Source organism: Charadrius vociferus, unplaced genomic scaffold, assembly GCF_000708025.1.
Source record: "Charadrius vociferus isolate BGI_N301 unplaced genomic scaffold, ASM70802v2 scaffold163, whole genome shotgun sequence".
Taxonomy (NCBI): Eukaryota; Metazoa; Chordata; class Aves; order Charadriiformes; family Charadriidae; genus Charadrius; species Charadrius vociferus.
Window position 1 is genome coordinate 4,889,358 of NW_009648332.1, and position 16,428 is coordinate 4,905,785.

The window sequence follows — 16,428 nt, forward strand, 5'->3', positions numbered from 1 at the left end:
CCAGAACCAAGATTGAAGCCGGGGCTAGGCTATCCTCTACTGTCCTGTACGCTTGTGCAGCTTATTCCAAGCGGGAAAGAGGAGTACCTGTACCTGTGTAGGTGCTTACGTGCCTGTAAGTGAATCCAACTGGTCAGTTGTACCTATGATTAAATTCCACCTGCCCTTGTCTACAGAAGCTCCTGGGCACAAGTGCCACCTGTAGATGGGACCTTCAGTTCCTCACTATGTGGAACTGTGCCCACCAGTCTCATAGGAGTCAGGCTCCAACGACTTCCCAAGAGGCCACCATGAAAGTCGGGTTGGAGCCCTCACGTATTTGCTGAGCCTGCCGGGGGGACAGTAGGGGTGATCTGTTTTGTCCCTGAGTAGTTGGTTGATAGAAATTAATTTTGAATGCATTGTTGTGGTGGTGGTCTCTGAAAGGTTGGGATGAGCCTGGGCGCACCCAACTCTGCCCTGGGCAATCTCTTCCATCCCAACATGTCCTCACTAGCAAGAGGAGGTATTCACAGTTGCAAGGCATAGAAATCAAGCTTAGAGGCTTCTGCTCCCTCTGTAACAGAAGGAACCTCTGGGCAAACCTCGTGGGTTATTCTCCAGTGCCCCCTCCCTCCCATCACAGCTCATCCAGTCCCTCACAGGACCCTTCAGCCCCTTCCCTCTTACTGAACTTCCTTCAACCTTGCCCTGATCCCGTGGGATCCCGGCCCAGTGCCCATGTGGTGTTTCTCACAGCCTGCAAGGGAAGGTCAGGAGTTGTTTCAAACAGTAACCCCAATGTATCCTGCAGTCCTCATCATGAGAAGACCCCGTGGTGCCAAACAAACACTCAGTTCAGAAGGAAAATGCCCATTGTTATCAGCATGCTAAGCAATTATTTTCCTGAAGGTGATGTGTCTGCGGCAAGATAGGAAAGCATCAATGACTCAGCTGGGGAGGGCAGGAAGGTTAGAATATTTTCCTGTGCGAGCTAATGAATTAAAAGCCTTGCTGAAAATGCTGGACATCTTCTGGAGTGAACAAGCCCGTAGGCCTATGAATTTCTAACAGAGTAAAAGAGACCTCTGTGCTGCCTACAGAAGCTGCTGGAGAAGAGAGTGCTGCTGCTTAGACATGCTTCAGAGAGGCTCAGGAAAGTCCATCCTGGACACAAAGATGTCTCTCTAAGGTTGGGTTAAGTGGGCACTGAGCAGGAGAGCGCAGTGCAGAAAAGGGGTGTTGGGTGACAATGAAGGTTCATGCCCTTCCTCTCCTCTTGTTACTGTCCCTTTTTAAGTTGCTCGGTGACCAGCAAATTCTGCTCTCACTGCACTCACTGGAAAGCATTTGAGTGGGGCTCCCTTTGATGCCGCCCGTGGCACAGGGATCTCTTCCTCTTACCGCGCCTCTGTCCTGCACTCACCTCTTTCTACTTGTGCCAGAGTAAAGGTTAAGATTGCTTGGGTCGAAAGTGAGAAATGTCCTCCACTGAAATCTTTGGTGAAAGGTGAAAAAATTTGAAAAGGTTAAGAGGAAACAGAATACAGCTGTTACACAGAATGGTTAAGGCAGTACAACAGACTTTTTGCCGAAAAATTTGCAAATTGCCGTCACCTTGCGCTGCCTTAAGTCCACCCCTTTGACCACATCAGTGTTGCTCTTTTCTTTCGCTCCCGGCTCAGTGACGGCACAGCAGAGCCCTGCTCCAGCCCAGCATCAGCAGAGGAGCTGTGGCCTCTTTAACAACTGACATTTTTTTTCTCTGAGAGCAACCAGTTCCATGCTTCTTATTTTCTGGACACAGAAAATTACAAGAAGAACACAATTCAAATTACAGAAGCGCTGAGTGCTTACAGCTCTGGCTGAGGGTAGGGGAGTTGGGCTTTGAACAGATACAGTATGGGTACCCTGAAAAATCCCACCTGGGCCTCACTAGCGGAGCATTCTGCAACTCATGTCTGCACCACGTGTTCCTGTAGGTAAAACCCAGGCTCTCTGCTCACAGGGGTGTTGGAAGATAAAATTCCTGCCTGTGTGGGATGCTCTCAGTTGCTGCACTGATACACGTGAGAGAAAAGTCCGGGAGACGATGAATAATTCTGTCTAAGAGCAGGAATTTGATGGCACGCAGCAAATAATGCCTGGGGCCATGCACTGAACAAAAAAAGGACAGAAGAAAATATTGACTGGCCCTTCATTAATTGCCGTCTGTCCATCACGCCCTGAATGAAGCAGCAGTCTTGTTGAAGAAAAAGTAGGCTGTGATGAGGTAATTAAAGCCCGCATCAGAAGGCATATCCGCCAGGAGGTTGAATTAAAATTGCTCTGACAGCCTTTATTCTGGCAATTCCTCCTTTTGCTGCTTGACTTTGCAGCCTTAATGATGATGTATGAGTTCACAGCTGCGTATCCAACAGGCTGGGTAGGCCCACGGGACTGTCCTGTCATCCTCAGCAGCAACGGGTACCATTATCTACATCACTCTGGGTGGAGCTGGGGAACATCTTCCCCTGTATGCGCACAGTCTGATGGGAGGCACTTCTGCCAGGACAACTCAGCCTTTCAAGTTCTGAGCTCCATCTTGACACTAAAGAGCTGTGTCCAGAGGTTGTGTGGTCTTTATGGGCTCAGACTAACACCATCCCATGGATTTGCTGCTTTCTGGCACGTGCTGTGTGGGTGCTTCTGTCCCACTAGGTCTGGGATGTTCTTCCCAGTCCACCTCTTACTGCGTTTCAGAAAAATTCTTCCCTTCACTTTTAAGATCTGCCTTTGGGATTTTTGAGGTTTCACCTACATCTGGTAGTGCTTTCTTTGATCTGGCCATGAGTGAGATGACAGCTGAGAGTGAAGCGAGCTGGGAGTGAAGCCACCTATCTTCTTTATGCATATGGCTGCTTCTTGTCATTCTCTAGGGGCTCTGTTTGCTGCCATCCCCAGCTCACTTCTCCCAGACTTAAATCACTGTCTTGTCATCTTTTCCCCCACCATTTTGAGTGGTTAAGAGGAGAGCAGAGTCTAATAAACAGAAAAAATAAAAGTGGATGTCCTAGAAAGAGTTATAAATTTTGTCAGGGCAACAATACTCTAGGCCAAATCTGATCTCAGTGCAACTGAGATCTGAAATATTCCACAGCTTCCAGGGCACAGTAGCACTGCAATGCTATGAAAGTGAGAGAAAGGAAAATCCGCCACCTTTTCTTTTTTTCTCATGATTTCTCTCACACGGAAGGAGATGTTGCTGTCCATCTTTGAGCCATTCATCTCTTGGGCTCTGGTGACAGGGCCCAGGCACGTGTTAGTACAGGAAAAAAAAGTCCAGTTAGCAAACTGGTTTGATTGAAGTGTCTCCATATCTGTGTTTAGGGTTTTTTTTGTTTTAATTATTGCAAAATAAAACTGACTTGGGTCTTCAAGGAGGAGTTCCCCAAAGCAATCCTGAGGACATCTGCGGGTCTGGCCATTCCCCTTGCCCACAGAGGATACACGCAGGCTCTTCACCTCCTCAGGCTACTTGTAACATCAGCAGCTCACCCTTCTACACCCCTGAGTCACCAAAGGGACTCCCTGAAAGTCCCAATGCACCAAAACAGTGCCAGCATCATAAGCGCTACTGTGAATGCCTCTTGAATAGTGCAGATGCAACGAAGTAAATGGTTTGTTCCCCTTGCTCCAGTGCTGCTCCAGAGAAAGGTCAGCAAAACCGCTTACAATTCATGGAGAAAGGAGGAAATTAAATGAGGGTAGAAAAAAAAGAGACTCAGCTGCAAAACCCTCCATCACCATCCCAGCTCCCTGGGAAAGGAGGATTGCAACCTGCCTCAGGGATGTCACCAGGACCTGCTCCATGGCTGCCCTATAGCTGTGTCGCTTTTATAGGGACAAGTGGGACCAGACTGTATTTAAGTCTTCCTTATGTCACTGGCAGTGCCGGTCAGGGCTGCAGCGGGGCACGATCCCACCAGCTAGCACAGAAACGCCCCCTCGCAGCCAGAGCCTGCAGACTGTCTTAGCTGGCTCCCTGCACATTCAAAAAGTGCAAAGCTCGTGTAAGTGTCTAAAAAAAAACCCTTGCTTCATCCTTCCACATTGGCCAGTGCTCCTTTAAAAGGAAAACTTAAAAAAAACCAAACTGCTGAGGAGTCAAGCAACTTCAATGTGATTTCCAGGGCTGTAAATTGCATTAGTAATGGGAGCACTACTATGGCTTCAAGGCAAATTATATGTTTTGCCTCAAAAATTAATTTTTGTTTTTTCCCCTTTCTCTATTGGTAATTATAATCTGTCAGCTCACTCCCACACACGTCTGCACGTTTTATGCAACTCTTGATACTTGTAGCTGTCGTTAAAGGAAACCTTTCAGGTTTTCAATGGTGACACATTTGCGTGGGTTCAATGAAAAGCATCCATTCGCCGAGCTTGGGGAGCTTTGCAGTGCTTGGCCAGCTCCCAGCAGAGGGCTCACCAAAATACCACATTACAACAATTACCTTGTCAAGCCCTTGGGAGCCAGAGCGTTGGCTGGAAGGATTTTACCCTAGATTTAAGCACGTGCGCACTAAAGCACATGCAAACAGCCAAATACATCTCCGGCTTGGTCCTGCTTTCAGACAGTCTCTGAACAGAGGGTGTGTAAAAATACTTCAGGAGTAGCCCCGGGAGCCAGTGTGCCTGAGGGGTGGCCCAGCAGGAGAAAATAATCTGCATTACTGTATGAAGTAGATTGGGTCCATGTTAACAATCCCTTTCAAAACGGAGGTGCTGTCAGCTGATTTAATTTAATTTACTCTACCTTAATTTACTTTTGGAAATGAGCTAAATGAATAAATTGAATTATGGCTGCTTTAACTCTGAAGGAGCATATCCACGTAGGAGCTTACTGTGGTTTCACTAATCAGCTTTACATTTACACCCTAAATGTATTTGGATTAGCTCTCACAGGCATCCTCATATAGATACGCCTGGAGATACCCACCTGCTTTCCTTTTCCTAGCTTGGGCTTGTTGTTCTGAGGAAGCCAGAGCTCAGTAAGCAGATTTCCAGCATCTGTGTTATTTCATGCCTCACCCCTGTCTGGATTCCCCCTGTATTTCTAAAGAGCGGGACAGAGCGCTCTGCTCCGAAAGCAGAGACAGCTGCTATGTATAGGGTGGGTCAACATGGGTAATAACTGCTTAAGGTGATGGCACGTTAATCCCAATATCATATTGCTAACTTAAACAAGCTCAAGAGATGGTCATTTTTTGCTAGCATCTCATCAGGTAAGTGCAACCCATTGTTCTCCTGCTGCTCCTTAGGAAATAGGAGGATGGGAGACAAATCAAAACCTATTCCCATCCTCTCTGCATCTTCCTGCTCCAAGGTCAGTAAAGACATACAACGATGGCTGGGATTGATCCACGTACATTGCTGGTAATTGGGGCTACTTCTCCTTCTCCTGTGTGATAATGCGGTTCTAGTTAGAAGCTAATTATTCCTGCCTCCATGCACTGTCTCCTTGGAGAAGCAGGTGTGCCTCGCTGCAGTGATCTAGGGAAGGAAGGCAGGAACCGAGGGATGGACAACAAGTAGCAGGATACCTTCTGCGGCAGAGGGAGAGACATCTGCAAACTCTCCTGGGGAGCAGGCTCTAATATGATGCCTTCTTGTCGTGGTTTAGGCTGGGTTCCCACCAAATGAACGACAGATGCTCTCTTTAACCTCTCTCCCTTCAGAGATCTCCGTTATCAGCTGGGCCATTTGATTTGTGTTTTTTTACGTCTGAAACTTGTCAGAGAAGTTCAGAGAAAGGAGAAAGAATAAGAGAGAGAGAGCTCATGCATACTCCTCTATAAGGAGCATGGACCAGCTCCTGCATTTAGAAATGCAGGGCCAGAGGGTATAGACCTGATGAGACTTCCAGATAGCGCTGGGATTCTCCATGCACCACGTTAGTGGGGTTTGTATGGCCCAGAAATCATAATCTGATGTAATAGGTGGGTGGTCATCTGGCAAGCATGACTTTTTGCTCACTTTCTGGAAATAGGCACTGGTGACCGCTTGGAAAAAAAAAAAAAAATCAAGCCTGTGGTAATGGCTGAGGATTTCTGACCTTTGCTCTAACATTTCAAATTTGTTTTTATTGCTTCTAATTGGCCTTGCTTTGGAGCACGCACATTGTCTAACTGCCAGGGCACTAGGTGTCATTATCTGCTATGCCATTTGATTTGTGTTTTTTACGTTTGAAACTCGTCAGACATTCCCAGAAAATACTGCGCTCCCCTTGCAGTGTCAAATACGGCCCTGGTTAATTGTGCATCCCCGAGAGTAAAGCATTTGAAGTAATCAGGCATTGATTGTTTAGCTGCGACGGACGCAATGGAAACGTGTCTCCTCTGTATGGAGGGGAAAGTGTAAAAATTAGATCAGCAGCTACATGACAGCAGCCAGATTTCTTGGTTTCAGGGATCAGAGGTTAGCCATTTTCCAGCCTTGATGATTCATTTTTTGATCTCGCTCATGTGGCCTGTATAACTTTGTTTTCTCCTCCCTTTGCAATTAAAACACAAATTCTCTTCTATTTTGGCCCTCTTTAATATACCAGCTGCAAAGTCACTAATTCAAATCTATTGCTCCCCACCTCAACTTGCTTCACCGGGTGGAAACAAAAGTCAAGAAATGTGCGTGTGAAAGAGCTCAAAATACCACAGTGGCACAAGGGTGCCCGTGGCTGTGGCTTTGTAAGGCTCAGCTCATCTAAAACGTTAACCTGGTTTGTAAGTCTGCTGATTCATTTTAAGACCTTTAAGGTTTCCCAACAGTTAGAAATCCAGATACAGTTATTTTGGATATGGACGTGTATACTTCATTTGGAGTGGATGTATATAGGGTTTGTCTTCCTGCAGACAGGCTGAGAGCTACAAGAAGCAAGAGGAATACCCCCATTTTGCAGAATGTAAAGAGGAGCATCACTGGAAACACCAAGATGTTAGACCTCAATGTGAATTATGCATCTGCTGTATTTAGATAGAAGCAATTTTGCTGTTGAAATCAGAGGTTGGCAATTTTTCCCATGAGGTTCTGTAACTCAAAATTGTGTTGAGATCAAGCATGTAGTGGGGTTTTTTTTAGCTGTAAAGGTGAATGTATTCAGATTATTCAAGTGGTGATTTTTTGGATGTACAATTAGTTGACTGAGAGATGTGGTATAAATTTGGTATTGTAATTGCTATGCCTCTGAGGTTTCAATTTGCAAAACAGTTTGCACGGCTGCAAGATTAACTGTTGTATGTGCGACAAGCATGCAGCAGAGTTGTGATTTGATCATGACTGTCTGTCAATTGGCTGCACGTCCAAAAAAAATCACTTTGTCACAAGTACCTGATGTGAACAGAGTGGTTGATACTCACAATCATTTCAGTGGGTGCCTGGACGGCTGCTAAAAAAGGCCAATGTCTAAAAATCCCACCTGTGAGTGGTGTCAGTTAGACAGGATTTCTCTTCTCTGTGTTACCTCCAAAGGAAGAAGGTTTAAGACCATTTTTGTCCCCTTGCACAATTCATATTATATTGTTTCCTCCACTTGCAGAGAGGAGAATGGGAATGATGTTCGGTAGCGCTGCTCTAGTGGATTGGGCAAGTGGGCGCAGAGACATCCGTGTCCGTAGGGGAGAGGCAGCCCCAGCATGGCCAGGAGCCGAGCATCCAGCGCTGGCTCTGCCCCTGGGAGCGGGCAGGCAGGCTGTCAGCAGTGACACGGGCAGTGCTGATGCAGCCCCAGGGCAGGGGATGGATTGACTGGCTGGCTTTCCTATGTTTTGTGTGAATTCTCCATTTGGTCCACAGCTGCTGCTGTGTTCGGGTCTCCAGCATTGTCTAGGAACTTGTCAATGTAATTATACACAGAACCAGAGAAACCGCTTGTTCTCACTTCAGTGTGCCTCTCAGGTCTCCCTCCCAGGGTCCTAATTTACTTATTTTTGTCTCAGTGTTTATCTCTTCAAAATGCCACTGTGCCTTAGGATGGTGCTTGAACTGTGGAGATGCAGTAGATGCTGAACTGGTGGCAGCTGTGACGGCACTGGGGAGGGGAAGCCTGGTGGAGGTGAAGCCCTCTGAGCCTTGTGCCCCATTGGCCCCTACGTTATTTCAATTCTTTTTAAATGTATTTTGAAACCTCCTTCTGCAAATAAAAGCAGAAGCATTAACAAACATCCACCTGCATGGTGGGGAATGCAGGTTTAGAGGGGCCCAGTTCCTCAGTGAGTCGGGGTAGAGAGATCAGGAAACCTGGGTTTGCATCTCAGCTCTTTTCATAGAATCATCTAAGTTGGAAGGGACCTTGAAGACCGAGTCCAACCATTAACCTAACACTGCCAAACCCACCACTAAACCATGTCCCTAAGCACCAGGTCTACCTGTCTTTTAAATACCTCCAGGGATGGCAATTGAACCACTTCCCTGGGCAACCTGTTCCAATGTTTGATAACTCTTTTGGTGAAAATATTTTTCCTAATATCCATCCTAAACCTCCCCTGGCACAACTTAAAGCCATTTCTTCTTGTCTTGTTCCTTTCAGTTCTCCCCAAGTCTGCTTCACTTTTGGTGACATGGCTATGTGAACGGATAGGTCTTCCCCTTCCTACCATTTGTGTCTCAGTAGGAATTCACAGAATCATAGAATGGTTTAGGTTGGAAAGGATCTTGAAGATCATTGAGTTCCAAGCCCCCTGCCATGGGCAGGGACACCTCCCACTAGACCAGGTTGCTCAAAGCCCCATCCAGCCTGGCCTTGAACACCTCCAGGGATGGGGCCTCCACAGCTTCTCTGGGCAATTGGCATAGCACCAACACCAGCTTGGCTTGGGTCTCCAGCTGCCGTAGTGAACACAGGTAACTGATATTAGAGGGACCAGACTGAGTGTTCAAAGAGTAGATCAGGCACAAGTAGAGGACCATTTGTGTCCTGCTATGGCAATAGGGGGCGAATAAACAAAATCAGCAGGGCATGGCGTGTACTGGGGCGGGGGCCAGGAGCTGTCTGAGTGGGCACCCCAAAGGCTCATCAGAGCTCCTTGGTTGGTGTGAACAAGGCTGACAGTGCAGTTTGATTTCTTTCTGCAGCATGGGAATAGATAGTCAGGTTTTGCTGTTTTTTACAAAAGAGAAGCCATCAAAAGGTATATCTGCTTTTACAGCTGCAGCAGAGCCAGCTTGGTGAGGGGAGGTAATTCACGTTCTGCTAAGGTAAGTGGGAGATGCAGCACCACAAGTTTGGAGCTTGGTACACGGAGGGGATGATGATGGCTGCTCAGAGCTGGTGCTGCTTGGGGCAAGGGTGGAGGGACCCCGCTCTCTGCCGGTGGTCTGCGGGCAGGGTTGTAGGGCTGCCTTGGCTGCCTGTGGGCGGCCAAGAGCTGGTTCCTCTGGCTCCTGGTCCCAGCGTTTGGCTCAGAGGCACCTCCGCAGTGCCAGTGCGACCTGCTGGTGCTGGTAGAGGGATGTGAGGCAAAGCTCTCTACTCTGCGATGGCCTGGTGCTAGCCAAGCCACCCTGAGCAGCGAGGGATGGTGCTGCAGGACCTGCAACCCCTGTCATTCAGCCTCTCATTGAAGCCACGTCTCTGGGTACAACGGTGTGAGTTGTGCCACTTTTTCCCAGGCCTTGCCCTGCCCAGCGGCTAAACACACCAGGGCTGAGGCTGTCCGGTCGCTTGTGCCCATCTCACTGTGAAACACAAGTGTGTCAGGACCCAGAGGGAGGAGAGGTGGCGAGGGCACTGGGCTGTGAGATGCAGGATTTTAATTAAGGCCTCTGAGCAACGAGGCTATGTAAGTAAATAGAATAGAAATGTTACAGGATTAACTGATAATAAAGGACAGAGATTTACTTTTCCTTAAAGTAGCAAACATTCATCATGCACACCGTAAACACACACCCAGCAGCATTTTCTCTGGGAAACAAGTAGTGAGACTTCTCAGGAGCCAAAGCATTACAAAGTAGGTCTGTTCCCCCAGAGAAGCTGCAGGAAGCCGAGGAGCTGTTTCTGTGGTGCCGAGTTGTGAGGAGATCAGTTCTTAGCCTGTGAACTCCTGGGGCATCACTGCCAAAGTATTTTGTGTCTCACGTAACTCTGCTCCTTTGGAGGTCAGGAGTTAAATTCTCACTGCTCTGCTGGGAATGTGGCCCAAAAGGGGCACTGGAAACACCACACTCCAAACTACAGTGACAACTGAAGTTCTGCATGACTGTTAGATAATTGGAGTTAATGGGCACGGTGAAATGGCAGTATCACTTTGGGCTCTTTGAAGGCACTGGTCTGGATGCTGGAAGCACTGGCATCATGTGTTGGGCAATGGGTGTTCCCTGGCTATGCAGCGGGAGTCTGTCACCGAAGAGTCTGGCCCCAGTTGTGAACACCCCTGGCAGTGGGAGCAAGCCAGACCCGTGAACCCAGCTGTCCTGTGAACGGTCCATGCCCCAAAAGGAAATGATCACAGTGATACCAGGGCTGTTAATGAGCAGAAATTAAGTGAAACATTTCAGGCATGTGGGAGCCACAGTGAGGAGAAAACAGTTGTAAGTGCATTACCCGAAGGCAAGTGGTGGGGCCCTTCTCCTAGAGATCTCAGAGCTAGCACAAAGCCCTTGAAGTCTCCTGGAAGGACTAACCCTGCTCTGGCCAGAGGAGGATGGCACCAGCTGGTCTTTAACCACCTCTAATTTGTCTCGAGCTGCCAAAGCCTTCCTTACAGATGCACTTCACTGTGAGACTTTACACATGGCTTCTCCTCAGAGCACACCCCACACACGGCTTACCTGCTGCTGAAACACCGCCATGTTTTACAATACCTGTCCTCTCTCTCTCTCTTTTCCTTTGGCAGGAAGGAAAAACTGCCGCATTTTAAATGCACAACCCAGCAGGGCCAAGGGAACAGCCGTGCCAGTGGCAAGCCAGAGAAGAGGAGCCAGGTGCATCTGAAGGACCAGTCTCTCTCCACACGATGAGAAGAGGAGGAGAGGAGAGGAGGAGGAGGAGGAGGAGGAAAAAAAATCTGCAGAGCAAGGTGGAGGAGCACGTCGCGGTCTGGAACCGATAACGTTTCTCTTTTTTTCCCCAGACAAGTATTTCTAAGATAACAAATAGTCCAAAGGGAAAAGAGGGAAAGGGAAATTAGCTAGAAATTTTACTATTGATTCTTTTTTATTTATAGATGGTAAATCAATTTCAGGGCTTCTTTTTCTTTTTTTCCTTCATCTCTGGGGAAAAAAAAAAAAAAAGTGACCCAACAGGTTTACAAAAATCATTTGCAGGGGCTGAAAAGCCATTTGTTAAAATGAGAAAGCCTCCCCTTCCTCCACCAGCCTCAAATCTCCCTCTTTAAAGGGGTAATCCATACGATGAGCTAATGAGGGAGTCCTGGCTCCCCTGCTGCACCATGTGATGTCTCCCCTTTTAGTGTCAGGCTCAGAAGCTCTTATGCCAATTGCATGTGCTAGCCCTGTTAGCTTGCATTAAGAGAGCCTGATAAATAGCTTCTAGGAGTCAGGCAGGCGCTCCTCCGTGTGCCGTTTATCATCCGCTGCATGGTTAGGTTTTTTGCTCTTCTATCAGATCATTTGAGGAAAGGGGTCATATGAGAAATGTTACTGTCAGGCTGCAGGCATGAAACTCACCGCAAGACCTGTCTGACTGGCAGGAACCATGGTCCTCCAGCAAAAACTGGTTGGGGTCTAGAAAGACTGGACTTCCCAACAGATGTATGATTGAGGTAGCGGTAGTGCTGAAAGGGATGAACAAAGACTGCTGTGCCGCTACTGTAAGAAATTCCAAGTAAAACCTCACCACCTTCCCATTACGTGGACAGCTATGAAATCTCTGCTCAAAGTCATTGTTGCTCGGCAGTCTTGTCTCCTGTGTGGTGTGACTAATTGGAACTTCTGCCAAGGATGTGAGTTGGAAGCACAAGGCCGGTGGTTCTCAAACTGGAGAGTAAAAGAGGGTGACCCTAACAGGAGTCTGAGTGTCTCCCAGGGGATGGGAAGGGAGAGTGCACTTAGAAGTGCCTCTTGCCAACCCATCAGAAGACTTGGGAAGGAGTCTTCTCTTCCCTGTCTTCTGCTAGGAGTTAGGCTGCAAAGGTGGCTTGGAGGAAAGAAGTTGCCAAGACCCAATGGATGTAGAGAGAAAGGATTAACCAGACCGAGGGTGAAGAAAGATATCTGAAACAAGACTGAATGAGCTCCTCTTGGTGTGGGGTAGCCCTGAAGAAGCAGTAGTCCCAGACACTCTGTTCTCTAGTAAAAGAGGTGGGTCGGTTGCTCCTCTCCTCTTTCCCAGGACTTGAACGCTATGATGTGATCTAGCAACAGAGTCAGCCTCAGCTGGGTCCTTATGCTGGCCTGTGTCTGAGAACACATCCCGGGGATAAATGAAAAGGTACGAGAAAAACTGAGAATGACAGGCTAAAAGAGATCTTCAAGGTAATTGAAATTTACTGTCCCTTGTGAAAGCACTCCCCAATTCTTCAGCAATGGAGACCTGGCTGCAAGGCCTGAGCGTGACCAACACCAAACCAAAGTGTGATCCTAGAGAGAACCGAGAGCAGCTTAGGTTGCACTGATACAGCCAGGAAGCTAGTAGGCCCTCATATGTGCTCATCTGTCTTTGAATATGGTTCCCATATCTGTATCTCAATGGATAGAAAGGAGTTCTGTGTAAGGTCCTTGAGCTCCTTTCCATACAAGTAAACAGAAAGCAAGCAGGGTCAAGGCTGAGGTCTGCATTCTGTGTCTCAGGACCTCACACACACTTCTGGAGCCTCACCACAACTGACCTCCTGGGAGCCACTGGCACATGGTTTCCACCCACTTAGCATTACTGTAGCCAGAAAGAGCAAGCATGTACAAGTCAGGACAAAAATTTGGCTTTGCATGCCTCTGAAAAAGGACAAGCTACTCAGGATCTGACAAAACTTGAGCTGAATGTGTCTGTGCTTTAGCCATGCATTAGCTGGGCTTTTCTTAGTTAGTCTCTCTCTGATAAGGGGAACTTGGTTGAAAACAAGAAAGAGATATCCCACTGGAAAGAAAATGATTTAAAACACCAAGCAAACCTGATATTGTCAGTATTTCAAGGTGAGGGGGTTAAACTGTGCACGTTTTTTAGGGAGAATAAAATGCCTTCATATGATGAATTCCAAGGCATCCAAAAGGCACAGTGCTGGCTTTCTGTCTCCAAAAGCAGAGTAATGAATAGCAGTGACAGTGTGATAATTAAAATGACCTCTTGGAGATATGGATTAGAAGGTACGCAGAGGGGGGATAAGTTCTCCTTTGAATTAATCTAGTGCTAATTTATGACTATCGTTTGGGTTTTATAGGGTTTTAGTGGAAGACTTTCAAAGTTGGTTTACTGGGGTGATAATGTTCCTTCTGCATATTCATTGGAAAAACACTTGCAGAATTCCTCATTATTTCTTTTTGAATGATTATATATATATATATATAATGAGAGAGTTTCAGGTATTTGCTTAGCCGCTAAAAAGTCTACTCTAGAAGTATGAATAAAGCGATAAAAGCAGCTGTGGAATGACTGTGCTGTTTCATTGTCATTCTTTCTTCCTCACAGGCCCCCAGAGTCACGTCAAAACCAAAATGTGGGCAAGTGGGTTCTGGGAAGCCCTTGTGCTGTCCTGCTATTGGTTGTCAGAGGCTCCTACTATCTGACTTGTAAAAGTTGGTCTTTTAAGTTTAAATTTGATAACTGGATCTTCCTAGAAATCACTGTCTCTTCTTCTTATTTGTCTCCTGCCACCCATATCTGCCCCACAGCCTGCAATTTCCAGGTCTTAGTATAGACCTAATGTAGACTGCTCACCTCTGCCAGAGATGCTTCCATTCTGCTGAGATATCCCAAGCTTTCGGTTGGATGCAAAGGACAGATTGGAGACAGTTGCCCATATGGGAAATGATGACATCCCATTTGTCAACTCCCATGCTGGTAACCTTCTTCCCATCCTCTCCACCTGCCTAGCAATACCATAACATCCAAACATAAGTTTATCTGCCAAGAGCATCTGCCTCGTTCCTCAGTCAGGCAGTGTGCCCGTTCTGGAGCCCACCCACCCTATACTTGTTCCAGCACATGATGTTCAAACTCTGTTCTTGCCTCCCATTTCAGTCCTGTCTCAGTTTGTCTCTGGCACCTTCTGGTTCACCCACAGCCACAGCTGCCCCTACCCATTTTTTCCACTAGAAGATCCCGATCACATCTCCTCTGAAGCCTATAGGCAGAGCTGACTCTACAGTGCTTTGTTCAGAGATCCACCTCTGCTTTTGGGGTTCACCAATAAACCATGTTTCTTGAAAGCTCTCCCCACCCAGCTGGGGATGGGAGCCTGAGCCTTTTCCTGTGGGGACTTGCTGACATGATGAGGGTCTAGACTTTGGTGCGGCAGATTATGCATGATGTGCACACACCATTTCACAAATTCTTGGGAAGGCTATCATGGGAGCTGAAAATAGGAGACATTTTGCTCCCGGTCTTCAGTTCAGTTTCCTCCCACATGAGCGGTGAAGTTCTCCTCCACCTGGGCAGGCAGACCCTGCTTCAGAGCCTACTTCTGGCGCCATGAGCCTCTTCTTCCTGGGGAAGATGAGCTATGTCTCAGACGTAAGTAACGCATGTTGTACACTCAACAGTAATTCTTTTCTAGTCACCTGTGTCAGGTCCAAGGTAACGCAACATTAGGGATTTTAAAAGGTTCGGAAGCCAATATGGGTCCAAAACTGGGCGTCTAATTTGACAGAATGGTGTTTACCACTAAGACCAAAGGCACGTGTTTATCTGAGCACAAGTGGAGGGCTCTTCTTGTGGGGCGACCGGACCCCGTTGCAGTGCCCTGACTGTCTGCATTCTCTGCGTGGGGACCTGGAGGGCCCTTCCTTGGAGCAGTAGCAATGTATTTACCTCCCTTTGTATAGGACTGGGTGATGAATATTAAAATACCAAAATTAACTTGTTTTCTGTGCATTCGGCTGACAAGAAAATCCGACTACAAACCCCTGTGCAGGCAGTCTAACTGCGCTGAATTGGACCCTCGCTGTGAGGGGATTATATATTCTGATTGGGGCTGCCTTTGCAATTATTTTCTCTGCCACACCAAAGACCTTTACTGCAGAGCTGCAAACCAGTTATAGGAACATGAAATGCTTTGACTTCTTCACTAGGGAAACATTAATCCAATCACAGGTTATGTCCATTACAGACTATGGCAATATTGTATACAGGAATTCCCGGGAGAAGGTTCTACAAAAATTGGAATCTCTCTATAACCATGTTATGAGATTTACTGGTGTGGATAAAATGGGCAGAGTTAAAATTACCAGGCTGGCTATCTCTAAAAGACAGGTGAAGTCTGCTGGCTATCATTGCTTCATAATATTACAAATGGAAAAGCCCTGAAGTAATTGAATAACGCATCTGCTGAAAAAAACCTTGTGAACTGCTATAACCTAAAGATAGACTGCAAGGAAACAATGTATGTACAGCACTCCGTTAAAAGGAAAAAGATGCTTTCCTTACCTGGTGCAGGAAGATATTGCAAATGCAGATACAGGTTCTCTTTTTGCCTCCTAGATTATGTGTGTGTGTGCTTTATACATATATGTGTGTGTGTTTGTGTCTGTCTACCTCTTTTCACATAAAAATAAGTTAAACGGTTTCCTCAGCAGCTGGAGATGTGGTGCTGGATGGCAACGACTCACAAGCAGAGCCCACTGTGCTGCTTTTTGTACTGGAGGCTGCTAAAAACATTTGACATGGCTTGCGAAGGAGCTGCTTTCTGTCCCCTTAAAGTCTCTCTGTCCTTGTGCAGAAAAAGATTTCAAAGCACTTCGCAAGAGTTGATTAAGGTTTTCCCTGTGCTTAGTATCAGTTGATTAAGGTTTTCTCTGTGCTTTGTATCAGTATTCAGTGGTCCATAGCCCTGGTTTAATAGACAGCAACTTCACGGGGTCTCTGCGAGCCAGAGCTCCACAGAAGACGTGTACTGATGCAGCTGCTGCAACCACAGCCAGCTGCAGTCTGTCCGTGTAAGCAAGCGCACCCCACACACACCGTTGAGACGGGCAGGATGGCCCAAGCCTGCAACTGCCTCAACACCTCCCTGTAATGCCACCGGGTCACCTCCAGGCACGGAAGAGCCAGGCTTCCTGGAGCCACGCGTCTCAAAACCAGCAGAGCTGACCAACTATCCCTTCTCTGGAGGTAAGAGCGCTATGGCCTGGACTTTATGTAGTGTGAGAGGGGATTTCAGATCAGATCAGACGCAAGACATCCTTCTGTGGTTCTGCCTGGGCATGGAGAAGTATCTCTCATTACTCATGTTCTTCCCCATCTGGTAGCTCTGAGCAGAGCTCCAAGGGCACCTGACATGAACTCCATTGCAGCAGCATGGCAGTCAG

At 47.2% G+C, this 16,428-nt stretch overlaps 1 protein-coding gene across 1 annotated transcript in view; it reads left to right on the forward strand.

Annotated features, from left to right (window-relative positions):
• The window catches only part of AGBL4 (ATP/GTP binding protein-like 4), a 972,041-nt gene extending 961,073 nt beyond the window's left edge, over positions 1 to 10,968 (forward strand). The window contains exon 14 of the mRNA XM_009884833.1: positions 10,845 to 10,968. Within this exon, the coding sequence (XP_009883135.1) occupies positions 10,845 to 10,968 (124 nt within the window). The remainder of the gene's footprint in view (positions 1 to 10,844) is intronic.
• The last annotated feature ends 5,460 nt before the right edge of the window (positions 10,969 to 16,428 follow it).